Genomic DNA, 19986 nt, shown 5'->3' with positions numbered 1-19986 from the left:
GGTAAAATCATCAGGTTTATATCAACAGTGAAATCATAAAATGAACATGCATTAGAAGTCATAAATCACCCTCTTGCAAGCTGTTCGGGTTTCTCATACCCTTCCCATTTTGTACAGAAACAGAAGATACACATGGACATCATCTTCCAATGATAAATAAAACTCATTAGACCCCAAATCATAGTCAGAACGGCAAATTCAGTGACGCCAGGAACTATAAACACTAGCAAAAAAGTGAATGATTCTCAATATGGCTTTGGAGAAATACTTAGCAGAAATTCCAGTTAATCGTTACCTGACAACTTATTTTCCCTTTTAAATGGAAATGCATTTCTGAATAAAAAACAGAAGTTGGGAGATCCACTTTAATTACATTGCTATAATCTATGGCCAAAAAAGGCATTTGGAACAGAATTATGGTCTCATCTAACCACACACACGAACTGTCACTCCACTTTCACTGGTCAAAGTAGAGGTGTTGATACCTGATTCTCCTGGTTATCAGAGGATTCTCCAACCCGTGAGCTGACACTGCTGAATACAGATTGCGAACTGCCCTGCTGAACGTGCTGGAACCCCAGAGATGGGATCTGTGGGTATGGTGAGTGTACCCAGGTCTGCTGGCTTTGCTGGTTGAGGAGCTGGGAGTGAGAATGGAGGTGCTGAGGCTGTGAACAATGTACATGGTACACCTGGCCCTGGGTGATATGGTACTGCTGGAAATAAGATTGGCCAGGGCAGGACTGGTGAGACACCAGCCTCGTTGATCTGCAGAGACACCTCTGAGTACAGCAGGCAGTGTATTTTGATGACCTCTGGTGTTGACAGGATGTTGACACTAGGCTTGTAGTGCTTGAGATAATAGGCATCTCTCCTGTAAAATCAAAATGAGAATCATGTTTATTATCACTGACATACAGTACATCATGAAATCGGTTGGTTTGCAGCAGCAATACAGAATTATAAAAACAAGAAACTATTGCAAAAAGAGCGCAAAAGGTGAGGTAGAAATCTGATGGTGGAGTGGAAGAAGCTGTTCCTGAGCCCAAGCTCAAGTACCTTCTCCCTGAAGGCAGCAATGAAAAGACACCCTTAATGAAGAATCCGCCTTCTTGAGGCATCGCTTATTGAAGATGTTCTCAAATGTGGCAGGCTAGTGCTGGCTGAGTTTATGATGCTCTGCAGCTTTTTACAATTCTGTGCAATGGCACCTCCAACCACTCTGAATGCTCTTCACAGCGCAACCTTAGAGATTTGCTGGAGTCTTTGATGACAAACCAAATCTGAAAGAACAAGTAATACAGCACATGGGGACTGGTTCTTTCCCTCTACAGAGCCAGTCAGCAAGTCACAGATTTCACCTGGAGCCAGAAAAGTACCTCTTGCTTAATTAGGATCCTCTACATTTCTGCACATCTTCCCCAACAAAAATGGCAAAACTCCACATTCTTCTTGGAATGAACCTCTTCCCCCTGCCACGTTTAGAATCACAGAACACCATAGCACAGAAAAAGGTACTTCAGCCCATCTAGTTTGTCCAAGCCATTATTTTGCCTGGTCCTGTCAACCTGTCCTTTCCAAACCCCTCCCATCCATGTGCCTATCCAAATTTAGTAAATTTCGAAATCGACTCCACATCCTCCACCTACCCAGGCAGCTCGTTCCATACTCTCACTACCCTCTGAAAGAATAAGTTCCCCCTCATATTTTTCTAATACATTTCACCCTTCAGCTTTTACCCCTGACCTCTAGTTGCAGTCCCACACAACCTCAGTGGAAAAAGCCAGCTTGCATTTGCCCTATTTATACCCCTCATAATTTTGTATACCTCTATTGAATCTCCACTTAATCTATGTTCCAGGGAATAAAATCCTAACCTATTCAACACTTCCCCATAACTTAGGTGCTCAAGTCCCAGCAGCATCCTTCTAAACTATTTTCAATCTTATTTACATCTTTCCTGTAGGGTACAAATGACCTCATTAAATGCTTTTTGGAGGAGCACAGTTGCCTTAGCCTATTACTACAGTGCTCCTCTGTTCAGCCAAGGTGGCATTCAAAAGGTGAGAAATATTGTCTGGAACTGGCAGGGTCTTTTGCTCCACCACAGCCTCCAGTGTGTCCAGTATGACTCCTATAACAAAGCCAGCCTTTCTAATCAGTTTATTGAGCCTGCTGGCAACACTTGTGTTGATGCCATTGCCCCAGCACACCACCGAACAGAAGATTATATTGACGTCATCAGACTGGTAGAACGTGTGAAGGAGAGGCCTGCATACTCTAAAGGACCCCAGTCTCATTCAGAAAGTAGAAGTGACCCTGGCCCTTCTTGTACACAGCCTTTGTGTTGGTACTCGTAAATCTGTCATCCAGGTGCATCCCCACATCCACACCATAAACAGTAACAGGAAGCAAAGCAGGCTTAGTCTTCCTAAAGTCCGTCACCATCTCCTTTGTCTTCCCAACTTCTATACTCAATGTATTGATTTATGAAAGCCAATTTATGTGCTCAATGTTTTCAATATGACACTCTCTATCAGTGATGCCACTTTCAAGGAATTATGGATCTGAAATGCCAGCACAAGAGGACACAGTTTTAAAGTGCTTGGAAGTAGGTATGGAGGAGATATCAGAGGTAAGTTTTTTTTATGCAGAGAGTTGTGAGTGCACGAAATGGGCTGCCAGTGACGGTGGTGGAGGCAGATACAATGCGGTCTTCTAAGAGACTCCTAGACAGACAGGTATGTGGAGTTCAGAAAAATAGAGGGTTATGGGTAACCTTAGGTGATTTCTCAGGTAAGGACATATTTGGTACAGCTTTGTGGGCCAAAGAGCCTGTATTGTGCTGTAGGTTTTCTATGTTTCTATGTGCATTCCCAAAACCTTCAGTTCTACCACTCACTGTACAAGACCTACCCTGGTTAGTTCTCCCAAAATCCAACAATTCACTCATCTGCATTAAATTCCATCTGCCATTTTTCAGCCCATTTTTCCAGCTGGTTGAGATTCTGCTGCAGGCTTTAATAGTCTTCTTTGTTGTCCACTATACCTTCAATCTTGGTGTCACCCATGAATTTTCTGATCCTACTAACTACATTACTATTCAGATCATTGATATATGCCAAATAACAATAGACTAAACAACAAGCCCTGTGACACACCACTTGTCGCCGATCTCCATTCAAAGAGGCAACCATTTGCACCACTCTCTGGCTTTTTCCATAAAGTTACTATCTAATCCAATGAACTACCTCAGCTTGAATGCTAATATTGCATTTACATTCCTCACCACTAACTCAACCTGCAAATTAAACTTTAGGGATTTTCCCCAGAAATTCACACCATAACTGCTCTGCTGTTGTCCCTGCCAGCATCTCCTTCCAATTTACTTTGGCCAGCTCCTCTCTCATACCACTGTAATTTTCAGTACTCCACTGAAATACTCCAACATCAGACTTTACTTTCTCCCCATCAAATTTCAAGTTGAACTCAATCATACTGCGATCACTGCCTCCTAAATGTTCTTTTTAACTTGAGCTCCCTAATCACCGGTTCATTACATTACACCTAATCCATTATAGCTGCTCCCCTAGTAGACTCAACAAACTGCTCTAAAAAGCCATCTCATAGGCATTCAACAAACTCGCTCTCTTCAGATCCATTACCAACTTGATTTTCTCTAATCGACCTGCACGTTGAAATCTCCCATGACTATCATAACATTGCCCTTTTGACACACTTTTTCAATGTCCTGTTGTAACGTGTGGTCCACATCCCAGCTACTGTTGGGAGGCCTGTTGAGAGGATGGGAGGATAATTGCCATGAGGGTCCTTTTACACCTGAAGTTTCTTAACTCAACCCACAAGGATTCAACATCTTCCAATCCTATTTCACATCTTTCTACTGATTTGATGCCATTTTTTACCAGCAGAACAAAGCTACCTCCTCTATCTTCCTAACCTCTGATACAATGTGTAACTTTGAACATTCAGCTCCCAACTACAACCATCTTTCAGCCACGATTCAGTGATGGCCACAACATCATACTTGACAATTTGTAATAGTGCAACACGATCATCCACCTTATTAATTATACTCCATGCATTGAGATATAACACTTCAAGTACTGTATTTGCTACCCTTTTTCATTCTGCATCCCTAATACACTGAAACTCACCCTGATGGCTATAGTTTTGTCCTATCATCTGCCTGCCCATCATCATTTACTCTTTCTTCAATTCATTAGCTTAGATAGAGCTTACAATAAGGCAAATACAGTCAGGAATAAGATCCCTTAACATAATTAGTAATAACAATGGGGGCAGTAAACTGGAGGGTAATTTTTGTGGCAGCAGACACTCCTTGTAGATATTTCCTGTGTCTATGGTGACCTTGTGTGCAGCAAATACACACAGTTTCTCAGGAACCAGATTATATAGTTGGTGCTCTAGCTGCAGAGCATGCATGACGTTGAGGTGTAATTGGATAGAACATTTTGTGAGGGGGTTAAACTGCAAGTGCAAACTCCACCAACAGAAATGCAATGGCTAACAGCCAGTCAGACTAGAGGAAGGTGAGCAGAGCAGGGAAGCACCGTGGCCACCCAAGTTCCAGCAGGAGCATCATTCTGAGAGATGTGGCCTCTCAAGGCAATGCAGAGAGATAGTAGTAAGATAGGGGACCTTCTTTTGCCCTGATGCAACTCCAGTTTAGCATGTGTCCACTCTTCTGCGAGTGTTAATAATAGATAATGAAATAGCTCCAACCATCCTGAATGAGGGCAGGAATAGCAGAATAAACTAATTGGATCCTTGGCTGAAAAAATGAGGAACTAGGGAGGGGAGGTTGATTTCTGGGACACGAGCTAGGGAAGTTCGGACCTGCACAAATAGGACAGCCTCCATTCGAAAACCTGCTTGCAGAAATGGACATTTGATGTTTTAGGATTGAGAACTTGGGCCCTCTAAGAAAAATGACTGGGAGGCGAATAGGAATACACTTGGAATCCAACAAGGGGCAAAAATAATAGAAGCAATAAACTGAGGGAAAACCATGAAGAGTTATAGCCACAGACAATAAAAGTGCCTTTAAGAATATAAAAAGGGAGAAAGAAGCCCCTTAAAGAAAAAATAGGGAAATTGATGTTGAGAAGAAAATGCAAAAGGATTTAAACAAATATTTTGCACCAGGATTTACAAGAGAATTTATGATAAACACCCCATTATAGTAATGAATAATGCTAGAGAAGAATTCTCTCCTGCACCCTCTCCAAAGCCTCAACATTCTTCCTATAATGAGGCGACCAGAACTGTACGCAATACTCTAGATGTGGCCCAACTAGTGTTTTATAAAGCTGCAACATAACTTCCTGACTTTTGAACTAAATGAAGGCAAGCATGCCATATGCCTTCTTTACCACCCTATCAACCTGAGTAGCCACTTGCAGGAAGTTATGAACTTGGGCCTCAAGATTCCTCTGTTCATCAACATTGCTAAGGATCTTACCCTTATCAGTATACTTACTGTCTTTTTGCATTTGACCTACCAAGATGCAGTACTTCATATCTGGCCAGATTAAATGCCATCAGCCATATCTCCCAACAGATCTGCAAATAATCTATCTCTCATTGTCCAATCACAAACAAGAGAGAAGCTGCAGATGCTGGAAAGCCAAACAACACACAACACACAACAAACAACAACGAAGCCAAAAAATGCTGGAGGAGCTCAGCAAGCCAAGCAGCATCTATGGAAAAGAGTAAATAGTCAATGTTTCGGACCGAGACCCTTCATCAGTCCTGATGAAGGGTCTCAGCTGAAACGTCAACTATTTGCTCTTTTCCACAGATGCTGCCTAGCCTGCTGAATGAAAGTGTGTTTGTGTGTGTGTGTGTGTATGTCCCATGGTATTCTTTGCCAGTCTTCTGTGCTATTCTCACCACAAATTTTGTATCATCTGCAAACTTGCAAACGCATCCATCTACATTTTCATCCAGGAAATTTATACACATCGCAAAAAGAATAGGTTCTACTACAGATCCCTGCAGGATTTCACTAATCACAGACCTCCAGCTAGAATAAGTTCCTTCGACCGCTACCAGCTGTCTTCTATGGGCAAACCAGTTGGGAATCCAAACCATCACTTCACCATGGATCCCATGCATCCTAATCTTCTAGCTGAGCCTCCAATGAGTGACCTTATCACATATCTTACAAAATTCCATTTAGACCACATCCAGAGCTCTACCTTCATCAATTACCCTCGTCACAAAACTCAATCAACATAGTAAAACACAACTTGCCCCACATAAAGTCTAACTAGCTCTCCCTAATCAGGCCATACCCTTTCAAATGCTCATAAATCCAATTCCTAATTGGACTAGGCTTATACTCACTGGAATTTAGAAGATTGAGGGGGGATCTTATTGAAACGTATAAAATTCTAAAGGGATTGGACAGGCTAGATGCAGGAAGATTGTTTCTGATGTTGGGGAAGTCCAGAACGAGGGGTCACAGTTTAAGGATAAAGGGGAAGCCTTTTAGGACCGAGATGAGGAAAAACTTCTTCACACAGAGAGTGGTGAATCTGTGGAATTCTCTGCCACAGGAAACAGTTGAGGCCGGTTCACTGGCTATAGTTAAGAGGAAGTTAGATATGGCCCTTGTGGCTAAAGGGATCAAGGGGTATGGAGAGAAAGCAGGTACAGGGTTCTGAGTTGGATGATCAGCCATGATCATACTGAATGGCGGTGCAGGCTCAAAGGGCCGAATGGCCTACTCCTGCACCTATTTTCTAAGTTTCTATGTTTCTAAGAATTTTCTCCAGTCCTTTGCGATATTGCCTGTGGAGTTGGGGGACATGAAGATATTGGTCAAAGTCCCAGCAACCTCTTCTCTTGCCTCTCTTAATAACTGCGGTATATCCCGTCGGTCCCTGGGGATATCCACCTTAAAGCTTAAGAGACTCACACTATCTCCTCCTTCACCTTGAAATATCATAGCTCCACATTGATCTTGTTAAATTCTTCATCCATCTCCCTGATTAAAGTATTTATTAAGGACCTCACCCACATCCTTTGCATCCAAGCAATTGTTCTCCTTTTTATCCTTGAGTGGTCCTACAGATTGAGTGCTTTCCTCTAGATGTTCTTCTTTCCTCTCACATCTCAAAGATTTGTGAATTAGTAGATTAAGTGATGGTAAATTATCCCTAGAGTGTATATGAATGGAAGAATTTTGAGGAAGTTGACAAGAACATAGGAAGAATATAAAATGGGATTAATGTTGGACATTGTAAATGTTGGCTAATAGTACCACTCAGTGGGCTAGTTAGCCAAACACCTATTGGATAAATCAATTCAGTTTGGAAAACTGTTAGCTCATAGGGTATCCATAATGTCCTATTACTTATTATCCTCTTATAATCTACAGCTCCAAAAACAATCTCAAATGCGCTCTACAAATTAGTCTCCTTTCCCACATGATTACTCAATCTACACGAAGAATAAACTCTCCCATTATTATAACATTACTCCTTTTACTCATAAGTTACATAGAAACTGCATGGAAACTGTCCACAATAACAGCACCAAACACAACAGAAATATACTGAAAGGGAAGGGAAGGGGAAAGTATCTAGTGCTGATATTTTAGTGGTGAAAGTTGCAAAGGACAAATCAGTTCAACAAACTTGCTTACTGAATGGAAAACATGAACCACAGCAATTCTAATCTTAAACACAAAGTACACTGCAGATGCTGTGGTCAAAGCAACACGTACAACACACTAAAGGAACTCAGCAGGTCAGGCAGGACCCATGGAAATGAGCAGTCAACATTTTGGACTGAGACCCTTCGTCAGGACTGAAGAGGGAGGGGGCAGGGGCCCTATAAAGAAGGTGGGGGGAGGGTGGGAAGGAGAAGGCTGGTAGGTGCCAGGTGAAAAACCAGTAAGGGGAAAGATCAAGGGGTGGGGGAGGGGAAGCAAGGAGGGGATAGGCAGGAAAGGTGAAGAAGGAATGTAAGGGGAAAGCATTATATGTAGTAGAAGGCAGAATCATGAGAGAGGTGACAGGCAGCTGGAGGAGGAGGCAGAGTGAAACTGGGATGGGGGAAGGGAGGGGGAGGGAATTACCGGAAGTTGTAGAGTTCAATGTCCATGTCAAGGGGCTGGAGACTATTCAGACGGTATATGAGGTGTTGCTCCTCCAACCCGAGTTTGGCCTCATCATGGCAGTACAGGAGGCCATGTACGGACATATCTGAATGGGAATGTGAAGCAGTGGTTTCCCTCCTGCCATCATCAATGATGCCCTCACCTGCATCTCCTCCATTTCCCACACTTCGGGCCTCACCCCATCCTCCCGTCACCACAACAGGGACCGAGTTCCCCTTGTTCTTACCTATCACCCCACCAGCCTCCAGATCCAGCATATTATCCTCTGCAACTTCCGTCACCTTCAACAGGGCCCCACCACTAAGCACATCTTTCCCTCTCTACCCCTTTCCGCTTTCCACAGGGATCGTTCCCTCCGCGACTACCTGGTCCACACGTCGCTCCCCACAGATCTCCCACCTGGCACTTATCCCTGCAAGCGTAAATCCCTACACCTACTCTCTTACCACCATTCAGGGCCCAAAACCGTCCTTCCAGGTGAGGCAGCACTTCACTTGTGAGTCTATTGGGGTCATCTATTGCACCCGGTGCTCCTGGTGTGGCCTCCTCTACATCGGCGAGACACAATGCAGATTGGGGGACTGCTTCATTGAGCACCTCCACAACAGACAGGATCTCCCGGTTGCCACCCACTTCAACTCTCCTTCACATTCCATTCAGATATGTCCATACATGGCGTCCTCTACTACCATGATAAGGCCAAACTCAGGTTGGAGAAGCAACTCCTCATATACCGTCTGGTTAGTCTCCAGCCCCTTGGCATGAATATTAACCTCTACAACTTCCGGTAATTCCCTCCCACTCCCTTCCCCTATCCCAGTTTCACTCCACCTCCTCCTCCAGATGCCTACCACCTCTCTCATGATTCTGCCTTCTTCTACTACCCATAGTGCTTTCCCCTTACATTCCTTCTTCACCTTTCCTGCCTATCCCCTCCCCCACTCCTTGATCTTTCCCCTTACTGGTTTTTCACCTGGCACCTACCAGCCTTCTCCTTCCCACCCTCCCCCCCACCTTCTTTATAAGGCCCCTGCCCCCTCCCTCTTCAGTCCTGATGAAGGGTCTCAGTCCGAAACATTGACTGCTCATTTCCACAGATGTTGCCCGAACTGCTGAGTTTCTCCAGCGTGTTACAATTCTAATCTTGCTCTGTCCCAGACATAGACGTGCAGAAATTGGATGGCATGTTGTCAAGGGTCTGTCAAGGGCATCATACAAAGGAAGCTGTGGTTCAGGAAGAAATAAGATATTTCAAAGACATTGGTCCAATGTGATCTCCTCTATGCTGGAGAATCCAAATGTCAAGTAAATGACTGCTTTGTGGAGCTCCTGAACACTGTCAGCTGCTGCCACTTTAACTCTCCATCCCAATTGCCCCCACCTCCTGCAAAGTTACAGCTCAGCCCAATGCAGGAATAAGCAACACCTCACCTGCAACAAATAATACTGTATTAAAGTGCTCAGGATTTAATATAAACACACTCCCTTTTGTCCTACCCTTACCTCAACCATCTCATCTGCAGCTGAAAATTAACTTGCTTTCCCTCTTTCAGTCCTAGTGAATGGTCTCAGATTTGAAGCTTTATTGTTTCTCTTTCCACAAATGCTGCCTGTCCTCCAGAGAATTTCATGCATTTTCTGTTTTATTTTATACTAACTGTTTAGTAGATATTTTCTGTTGTAAGGGAGTCGAAACAAGGGAGCATGGTCTCAGAATAAAGCAGTATCCAAATTCATACTGTGAAGAAGAATCTCCCATCTCAAAGGAATTGTAAGTTGCTGCAATACCTTGCCTAGGGAGCAGAATCCTTCAGGGTGAGCTATATTGTATACAGTTCATATCTAATCAGGAAAGTCTTTAGGACAAAATCTTGTCCAGGTTTATAGGGCAAAATCTCTGAAGCAGAGACATGAGTCAGGGGGTAAAAAGTTAGTGCTGGTAACAGGAAGGCAATGTTAACCTTACAATCTGATCAGCCAACACATTATGAAATGGTGCAGAAGTCAGGACGAACCTATTTTAGCTCTCAGATATCACAACCTTACATTACTTTTCAAACTTAACTGCAGCTGTAGGTGACTCCAGGGGGTGGGGGTGATAATGGAACTGACGTTTTTTGATATTCATTAATAGCATACATGAGTGTGCACTATACCATTTCCAAATCTGCAAAGTAACATTTCCAAATCTGTGGATGGCACAAGTGGAGTTTAAAAAAAAACAGGATGTGAGAGTTAATTTTGAACAAAAGATGCAAAAGGATCAGGATTTTTTTGTTTTCTAAAATTCATTGAATTCACTGGGATGATATAGACTAAATTGCTCTTCTGACAGCCAGGGCAGACTTTAGACTCACAGAGTACTACAGCAAAGAAACAGACCCTTTAACTCAGCTAATCCAAGCTGAGCAGATCTTCTGGCTAGTGCTATCTACTTGCACCAAGACAATATCCCATCCTTCTATCTAAATTTTTCTTAAATTTTACAATTAAATGCATTTACCACTTCCACTGGCAGCTCATTCCACACTTACACCACCCTCTCAATGAGTAAGTTCCTCCTCAGATTTACTTTAAATATTTCTGGTAAATTTTCTTATCACTCTTTTAAGCTCTTTGATATCTTTCCTGTAGGTAGGTGACCAAAACTGCACACAATACTTCAAATTTGGCTTCACAAATGTCTCATACAACTTCAACATAACATTCCAAATTGTGTACTCAAATCCCTGATTTATGAAGACTAATGTGCCAAATGCTGTCTTTATGATCCTATCTACCTGTGAATCCACTTCCAGGAACTATGGATCTATATTTCCAGGTCCCTTTATTCTACCACATACCTCAGCTCTCTACACAAGTCTTACCTTGGTTTGTCCTGCCAAAGATTCAAGATTCATGATTGTTTAACGTCAGTTCTACCACGCAAATGTAAAGGAAAATTATTAGTACAGATCCAAAGCAGCATATAGACTAGGACAAAGAACACAATAATAAAAAAAACACAAGAGAGATATAATAATACATGTGTATATATCTGTGTCTGTGTGTGTATATATATATATATATACACACACACACATATGATAGCTTATATACATACTTTAAAAATATATATAAAAAGTGACACCAGGTATAGGAGTGTCTATACATACAGTGACTTTTACAGGAAATGATAAAATAATACCAGGGTTTGTGATGGGGTCGGTTAGTGGGTGGAGGTATTGATCAGCCTTACTGCTTGTGGAAACTAAGCTTTGTGGTCTTGGTGTAGATGCAAAGAAGCCTCCTTCCTGATGGAAATGAGACAAACAGGGTGGGTCAGATCATTCATGATATTGCTGGCCTTTTTCTGGCACTTTTCTGTATTTATGTCTTTGATGGCAAGTAGGTTGGTGTTGGTGATGTGTTTTGCAGTTTTGACTACTTGCTGGGAAGTATTCTTGTCCACCACACCACATTCAAATTCCATCTGCCAACTTTCAGTCCGTTTTCCCAGCTGGTCAAGCTTTGGTAGCCTTTCTCGCTGTTCACTATGCCTCCCCTAATGTCACTCACAAATTTGAAGGGCATTTTTGTGCAGTAACAACTCTGGAGGCTACATTACTTTGATTGATTGTTCAAGATACAACATGGAATAAGGCCTTCCGGTCCTTCAAGCTACGCTATCCAGCAATCTTATCATTTAATCCTATCCCAAGCACGGGACAATTTATAATGACCAATTAGCCTATCAACTAGTACATGACAGGAAACCAGAGCACCTGGAGGAAATCCACGCAGTCACAGGGAGAACATACAAACTCCTGAACCAGGATTAAAATTAAGTATGGTAATGGCATAGGACATAAAACAAAGGTGCATAGGTAGAAAGATGATACACTACCCAATGTTCTGTGGGAAGCTGCTGAGCTGATGATGGATGTACAAGCAGCTGTGGTACTGAAGGATGCAGGTGGTAAGCTCATTGCACCAATGCTGACTGGCAATGATATTGCCGATGATGAACAAGCAGGCAATCTTGGCTGTACAACTTCAGGACTACTGAAGGAGTCATCAAAAGGCTGATCACCCTGTATAGTCAGCGGATCTGCCATAGAAATCAGAACAAAAGGAAAGATAAAGCAGCACAAAGGAACACTTCATCATTTATTTTTAAATCATATTGTTAGAAATGAATTATGAACCACATTCTGTAATGAAGGAATAAACTACACCACCCCACTAAGAATGACCAAAAGTTTGGTTAGGCCAGTTACATGAGATTTATTGCCGAGAAAACTGTTACTCTGCCAATATTAAATTGTGGAAACTACAACTGGTAGCAGCACAAGAGTCAAACACTGAATCAGTAAGACAGAGATAAACTTGGTTAGTAAAATTTGGGTCATTTCTTCGGCAGTTGGAACGGGACACGACTGCGCAAATGTGTGAAAGTCGGCCCATGAGGCAGCGGGAGAGATTAAAAAGCCAGCAGATTAACAGAGCAGGCAACAGAGTAGTGGGAGCCGGAGTAGGAAGGCTTTGGCTCGAAACACTTCGGCGAGCAGTGGCTGAGGACGCGCTTGCTCCCAGTGAGGTAAGGCCAGTTAAGTTCCTTTAATAACTCTAATTAACTTAGAAGTAGGTAATAGAGGCAGCAGTTAGAGCAGTTGAGTGCTCTCTTTGCAGTATGTGGGAGGTCAGGGTGAGACAATTGTCCCTGATGACTACACCTGTAAAAGGTGCATCTAGATGCAGCTCCTGACAAACTGAATTAAGGAACTGGAGCTGGAGCTGGAGCTGGATGAACTTTGGATCATTTGGGAGGCAGAGGCAGAAATAAACAGGAGTTACAGGTAGATAGTCACCCCTAAAAGTCAGGAGGCAGATAGCTGGGTGACTGTCAGGAGAGGGAAGGGGAATATACAGAATGAGCAGAGCATCCCTGTGGCCGTTCCCATCAATAATAAGTATACCGTTTTGGATACTGTTGGTGGAGACGACCTACCAGGGATAAGATGCAGTGGTTGTGTCTCTGGCACTGAGACTGGACCCTCAGCTCAGAAGGGAAGGAGGGAAAAGAGGAGAGCAGTAGTGATAGGGGATTCGATAGTTAGGGGGACAGATAAGAGGTTCTGTGGAAGAGATCGAGAATATCGAGAGTCTGTTTTCTCCCTGGTGCCAGGGTCCGTGATATCTCGGATCCAGTTCTCAGTATTCTCAAGAGGGAGGGTGAACAGCCAGATGTTGTGGTCCATGTAGGGACCAATGACGTGGATAGGAAGGAGGAGGACCTGCAAAGAGAGTTTAGGGAGTTAGGTGCAAAGTTGAAGGACAGGACTTCCAGGGTTACAATCTCAGGATTACTACCCATGCCACATGCTAGTGAGGCTAGAAATAGGAAGATAATACAGCGAAATATATGGCTGAGGAGTTGGTGCAGGAGGGTGGGCTTCATGCTTCTGGACAATTGGGCCTTGTTCCAGGGAAGGTGGGACCTGTTCTGACGGGACGGGTTGCACCTGAACTGGAGGGGGACTAACATCCTTGTGGGAAGGCTTGCTAGGGGGGTTTAAACTAGATTTGCAGGGGGAGGAGAACCAGAGTGTTGGAGCAGATAGTGAGGTGGTGGAGGATAAAGGTCATGCGAGAGCTGCAAGTATAGTGCATGGAGTAAAGCCAGATCTAACATATAAAGAGGCTTTGAGGAAAGAGAAACAGAATAAAGGGTGTAAAGGTAGGAAGGTAGAAGGGCTGAAGTGTGTGTACTTCAATGCAAGAAGCATCAGGAACAAAGGTGATGAACTGAGAGCTTGGATACATACATGGAATGATGATGTAGTGGCCATTACAGAGACTTGGTTGGCACCAGGGCTGGAATGGATTCTCAATATTCCTGGATTTCAGTGCTTTAAAAGGGATGGAGAAGGGGGAAAAGGGGGAAGGAAGGGTGGCATTACTGGTCAGGGATACTATTACAGCTACAGAAAGGGTGGGTAATGTAGCAGGATCCTCTTTTGAGTCTGAATGGGTAGAAGTCAGGAACAGGAAGGGAGCAGTTACTCTACTGGGAGTATTCTATAGGCCCCCTGGTAGCAGCAGAGATACTGAGGAGCAGATTGGGAGGCAGATTTTGGAAAGGTGCAAAAATAACAGGGTTGTTATCATGGGTGACTTTAACTTCCCTAACATTGATTGGCACCTGATTAGTTCCAAGCGTTTAGAAGGGGCAGAGTTTGTCAAGTGCATCCAGGACAGATTCCTGTCACATATGTTGGTAGGCTGACTCGGGGGAATGCCACACTAGATCTAGTATTAGGTAAAGAACCGGGTCAGATCACAGATCTCTCAGTGGGTGAGCATCTGGGGGACATAGACCACTGCTCCCTGGCTTCTAACATTTATCATGGAAAAGGATAGAATCAGAGAGGACAGGAACATTTTTAATTGGGGAAGGGCAAATTATGAGGCTATAAGGCTAAAACTTGTGGGTGTGAATTGGAATGATGTTTTTGCAGGGAAATGTACAATGGACATGTGGTCGATGTTTAGGGATCTCTTGCAGGATGTTAGGGATAAATTTGTCCCAGTGAGGAAGATAAAGAATGGTAGGGTGAAGGAACCATGGGTGACAAGTGAAGTGGAGAATCTAGTCAGATGGAAGAAGGCAGCATACGTGAGGTTTAGGAAGCAAGGATCAGATGAGTCTATTGAGGAATATAGGGTAGCTAGAAAAGAGATTAAGAAGGAGCTGAGGAGAGCAAGAAGGGGGCATGAGAAGGCCTTGGCGAGTAGGGTAAAGGAAAACCCTAAGGCATTCATCAATTATGTGAAGAACAAAATGTTGACAGGAGTGAAGATAGGACCGACTAGAGATAAAGGTGAGAAGATGTGCCTGGAGACTGTGGAAGTGAGCGAGGTCCTCAATGAATACTTCTCTTCGGTATTCACCAATGAGAGGGAACTTGATGACAGTGAGGACAATATGAGGTTGATGTTCTGGAGCATGTTGATATTAAGGGAAAGGAGGTGTTGGAGTTGTTAAAATACATTAGGACGGATAAGTCCCCAGGACCTGACGGAATATTCGCCAGGGTTATATTCGTCTTGCTCTACAAGACGAGGGAAAAAATTACTGAGCCTCTGGCTAGGATCTTCATGTCCTCATTGTCCACGGGAATGGTACCAGAGGATTGGAGGGAGGCGAATGTTGTCCCCTTGTTCAAAACAGGTAGTAGGGATAGAACGGGTAATTATAGACCAGTGAGCCTTATGTCTGTGGTGGGAAAGCTGTAGGAAAAGATTCTTAGAGATCGAATCTATGGGCATTTAGAGAATCATGGTTTGATCAGGGACAGTCACCATGGCTTTGTGAAGGGCAGATCGTGTCTAACAAGCCTGATAAAAGTTCTTTGAGGAGGTGACCAGGCATATAGATGAGGGTAGTGCAGTGGATGTGATCTACATGGATTTTAGTAAGGCATACGTCACAGTGGTTCCCAACCTTTTCTATGCTCCACACCCCAGGAAATGTTTGATTAATGTTCGCACGCCCTACAAAAGTAATATCACATTTGAAGATGAAGCAGTCTAATTTCTAATTTTTGAACCACATACAATACTGCAGGTGAACAAACTGAACTTAAAAAAATAAGCTTTTAACTCAGTGCATAAAATGCAAATATAAATTGAGCAATTAGATTCTAATTTATTCAGAAAAAATTGTAAACAGTAAAATCAATCCAAATTGTGAACATAAAATTCAATGATTTCTTTGCTTCTGCTTCTCATTCATGATTTTGTCAAAACATGGAACCTTCTTGCTGACTGCGATCCCCAGGTCTGCCTATGGATTCCTAGATATTGTCTTGATTGACAAAAGAGAACTGAATCCAGATTCACACAAGTATGTTGTTGCAAATGGAATAAGGACACGGAGTGCTTTTCCACCAAGTCTTGGGAACATATCCAGTACTGCACACCGAATCTCCTCCAAAGTCTTGCTTTAAAATTGGATTTTAAGAGCTCGATTTGTCCGCAAATCAATAAGATCTTCCTTCAACTCTTCATCATCTGACGTTTTCTCCAAATTGTAGGAATATGGATTCATGATCCTTTCTTCTGAAATCTTCAGGTCTCCAGCAGCAAAATATCCATCAAATGATTCTGACAGCATTTCCAAATGAGGCACAATTTCTTCACGCACAGTAGGAGTTATGGATCCAGCATCATCAACCATCTCTTCTAGTGAAGGAAAATTTGGGAGACTGCTTCTTTCCATCCTTCTTTCCTTTGAAGGCATTCAACTTTTCACAAGCCTTCAATATGTTTATTCCTCTTCCTTGAAGAGAAACACTCAGGTCATTCATTTGAGTGAAAATGTCAGCTAAGTAAGCCAGCATTTGGGCGAATTCCTGTGATTCCATTGCTCCGACCAGATCACATTCACCTATTTCCGATGAATACCGGAGATATGAACTCCCATCACACGATTCAAAGTCCTCGGTACTAACCACGATACCTCCTCAACTAACACAATTCAAAATTATCAACGATTCAAGAAAAAAAAACCTTTTAAGAGAAAAAAAACTTTGAAGTTCAAAAACTTCTTTAACGCATTAAGACAAATACGAACAAATGACTTCAACTGCTTTTTATCAAAATGTGACTTTTTAAAATGTTATAATTGAATAATTTACCTCCTGTCTGCGGGTTTGGTTTTAATGAAAAGTCGTTACTCGATAGTTGATTCAGGATATATAAAGATTTTGGCATTATGAGATGATTTTTAACTCTGAGATGTAACCTTCTAGCTAACATTGATGAGACTCCTCAACTCTAAGGTGCAACTTCCCAGGTAACACTGATGAAAATCCTCAACGCTGACTCGGGTAGCGGGAGACTGGCATGAGTTTACGTCTCTCTCGACTCGGGCAGCAGGAGACCGGTGTGTGCTTGGGACAAACATTATCTCCTGTCTCCCCTGCGATCCTTGGGACAAACATTATCTCCTGTCTCCCCTGCGCTCCTTAGTCCCTCGCATTATATACGGGGCAGTCAGTGGCAACGAGGGAGGTGTTTGATTGGCTGGACAAAGTGGGGAAAAGCACAGGATTGGCCGAGTGAATTCAAGTGATGGAGGGAGGCACGGTGCGTGTGAGCAGAGGCGACGGGTGAGCTGAGAGGCCCCAAGGGGTGAAATACCTAACGAACTCTCACAATCGTGAATTTATGAGTGAAACAATATACAATCATTATGTCAGATGTTGCTTTATAATGATTTTAAAAGCAATACTCTGACAATCAGTTACTTACTTATATGTTAATTATTTTGTCCCTCAAAGACACAAGCCACTCTTTGTCGCACCCCCTGAAATTCCATCTTGCACCCCCTGGGGGTGCAGGCACCCCAGGTTGGGAACCCCTGGCATATGACAAGGTACCACACTGTATGCTTACTCAGAAAGTCATGGGAAAGGCATGGGATCCAGGGAAGTTTGGCCAGGTGAATTCAGAATTGGCTTGCCTGCAGAAAGCAAAGGGTTGTGGCAGAGGGAGTGAATTCAGATTGGAGGGTTGTGACTCGTGGTGTCCCACGAGTATCGGTTCTGGGACCTTTACTTCTCGTGATTTTTATTAACGACCTGGATGTGGGGGTAGAAGGGTGGGTTGGCAAGTTTGCAAAAAATGCACAAAGGTTGGTGGTGTTGTGGATAATGTTGAGGATTGTCAAAGATTGCAGAAAGATATTGATAGGATGCAGAAGTGGGCTGAGAAGTGGCAGATGGAGTTCAACCCAGAGAAGTGTGAGGTGGTACACTTTGGAAGGACAATGTCCAAGGTAGAGTACAAGTGTGGAGGAGCAGAGGGATCTGGGGGTACATGTCCACAGATCCCTGAAAGATGCCTCACAGGTAGATAGGATAGTTAAGAAAGCTTATGGAGTGTTAGCTTTCATAAATCGAGGGATAGAGCTTAGGAGTCACGGGGTAATGATGCAGCTCTATAAAACTCTGGTTAGGCCGCACTTGGAGTACTGTGTCCAGTTCTGGTTGCCTCAGTAGAGGAAGGATTGAAAAGGGTACAGAGGAGATTTACCAGGATGCTGCCTGGTTCAGAGAGTATGCATTATGATCAGAGATTGAGGGAGCTAGGACTTTACTCTCTGGAGAGAAGGAGGATGAGAGGAGGACATGATAGAGGTGTACAAGATATTAAGAGGAATAGATAGAGTGGACAGCCAGCGCCTCTTTCCCAGGGCACCTCTGCTCAATACAAGAGGACATGGCTTTAAGGTAAGGGGTGGGAAGTTCAAGGGGGATATTAGAGGAAGGTTTTTACTTAGAGAGTGGTTGGTGCGTGGAATGCACTGCCTGAGTCGGTGGTGGAGGCAGATACACTAGTGAAATTTAAGAGACTACTAGACAGGTATATGGAGGAATTTAAAGTGGGGGGGTTTATATGGGAGGCAGGGTTTAAGGGTCAGCACAACATTGTGGGCTGAAGGGACTGTACTGTGCTGTATTGTTCTATGTTCTATTGGGAGTAAGTAGTTTAAATGGTTTCAACATGGACTAGATGGGCTGAAGGAGCTATATCTGTGCTAAACTTCTCTATGACACTATATCCTCTCCACTATCTGTTCTGGCACTCTGGTTCCCATCTTTCTGCAACTCCAATTTAAAGCCCACTAGCAAACCATCCCACTGGAATATCAGTCCTCTTCCAGTTCAGGTGCAAACCTTCTCTTCTGTACAGGTCCCACAAGGAGCTCAATGAAAAGACTTATGCTCTCTCTCCTACACCAACTCTTTAGCCACATGTTAAACTGTACAATATCCCTATTTCTGGCCTCACTGGTACATGGCACGATTAGCAATCCTGAAATTACAACCCCGAAAGTCTTGCCCTTTAATTTAGCACCTAACTCGCTGAACTCCTTATGCACAACCTTGTCACTCTTCCTACCTATGTCATTAGTACCTACATGAACCTCCACCTCTGGCTGTTTACCCTCCCACTTAAGAATGCTGAGGACTCAATCTGAGATATCTTGGACCCTGGCATCCGGAAGGCAACATACCATCTGAGAAACTTTTCAGCAACAGAACCTACTTGCTGAACCAATGAATCAATGAACCAATGAATCCTTTATCATTACAGCTTGCCTCTTCTCTCCCTTCTCTTCTGAATCACAAAGTCAGACTCAGTGCCCAAGACCTGACCACTGCGACTTTCCTCTGTTAGGTCACCCCCCCCATCCCCCCCTAAAAGTATGCAAAGCAATATCAGCAGGTCGGCTCGAAACGTTGACTGCTCGTTCCCACGGATGCTGCCCAACCTGCTGAGTTCCTCCATCTTGTTGTACATGTTGTTTTGACCCCAGCAACTGCAGTGTACTTTGTGTTTGCAAAGCAATACATCTGTTGTTGTGGGGGGTGGCCACAGTGCTACTTTGCACTGGCTATTTAACTCTTCTTCCCTTCCTGACTGTCACCCAGTTTTCTGTGTCCTGCACCTTGGATGCAACTACCTTTTTATACAGTGGCATGCAAAAGTTTGGGCACCCCTGGTCAAATTTATGTTACTGTGAATAGCTCAGCGAGTAAAAGATGACCCGATTTCCAAAAGGCAAAGTTAAAGCAAGAGTATTTTTTTATTTCCATCTTTTACAGTTTCAAAATAACAAAAAAGGAAACGGGCCCAAAGCAAAAATTTGGGCACCCTGCATGGTCAGTACTTACTAACACCCCGTTTGACAAGTATCACAGCTTGTAAACACTTTCTGTAGCCAGCTAAAAGTCTTTCAATTCTTGTTTGGGGATTTT

The 19986-nt window shown here is 43.4% G+C and overlaps 1 protein-coding gene across 15 annotated transcripts in view; it reads right to left on the bottom strand.

Moving 5' to 3' along the window:
* Nucleotides 1-19986, bottom strand: part of LOC132406305 (E3 ubiquitin-protein ligase Arkadia-like) — a 190580-nt gene that overhangs the window by 88667 nt on the left and 81927 nt on the right. For all 15 annotated transcript variants that reach the window (XR_009516128.1, XR_009516129.1, XM_059991787.1 and 12 more), the window contains 2 exons: nucleotides 12063-12266; nucleotides 486-874 (listed from right to left, as the gene is read on the bottom strand). Coding sequence is in view for 13 of the 15 variants with exons in the window: in XM_059991787.1 (XP_059847770.1) it covers nucleotides 486-874; nucleotides 12063-12266 (593 nt within the window). In the remaining 2 variants the exon portion in view is untranslated. The remainder of the gene's footprint in view (nucleotides 1-485; nucleotides 875-12062; nucleotides 12267-19986) is intronic.

This window comes from Hypanus sabinus, chromosome 16, assembly GCF_030144855.1.
Source record: "Hypanus sabinus isolate sHypSab1 chromosome 16, sHypSab1.hap1, whole genome shotgun sequence".
NCBI classification, from domain to species: domain Eukaryota; kingdom Metazoa; phylum Chordata; class Chondrichthyes; order Myliobatiformes; family Dasyatidae; genus Hypanus; species Hypanus sabinus.
Note: the sequence above shows the minus strand (reverse complement) of the source record. Positions and strands in the feature narration are given on the sequence as shown.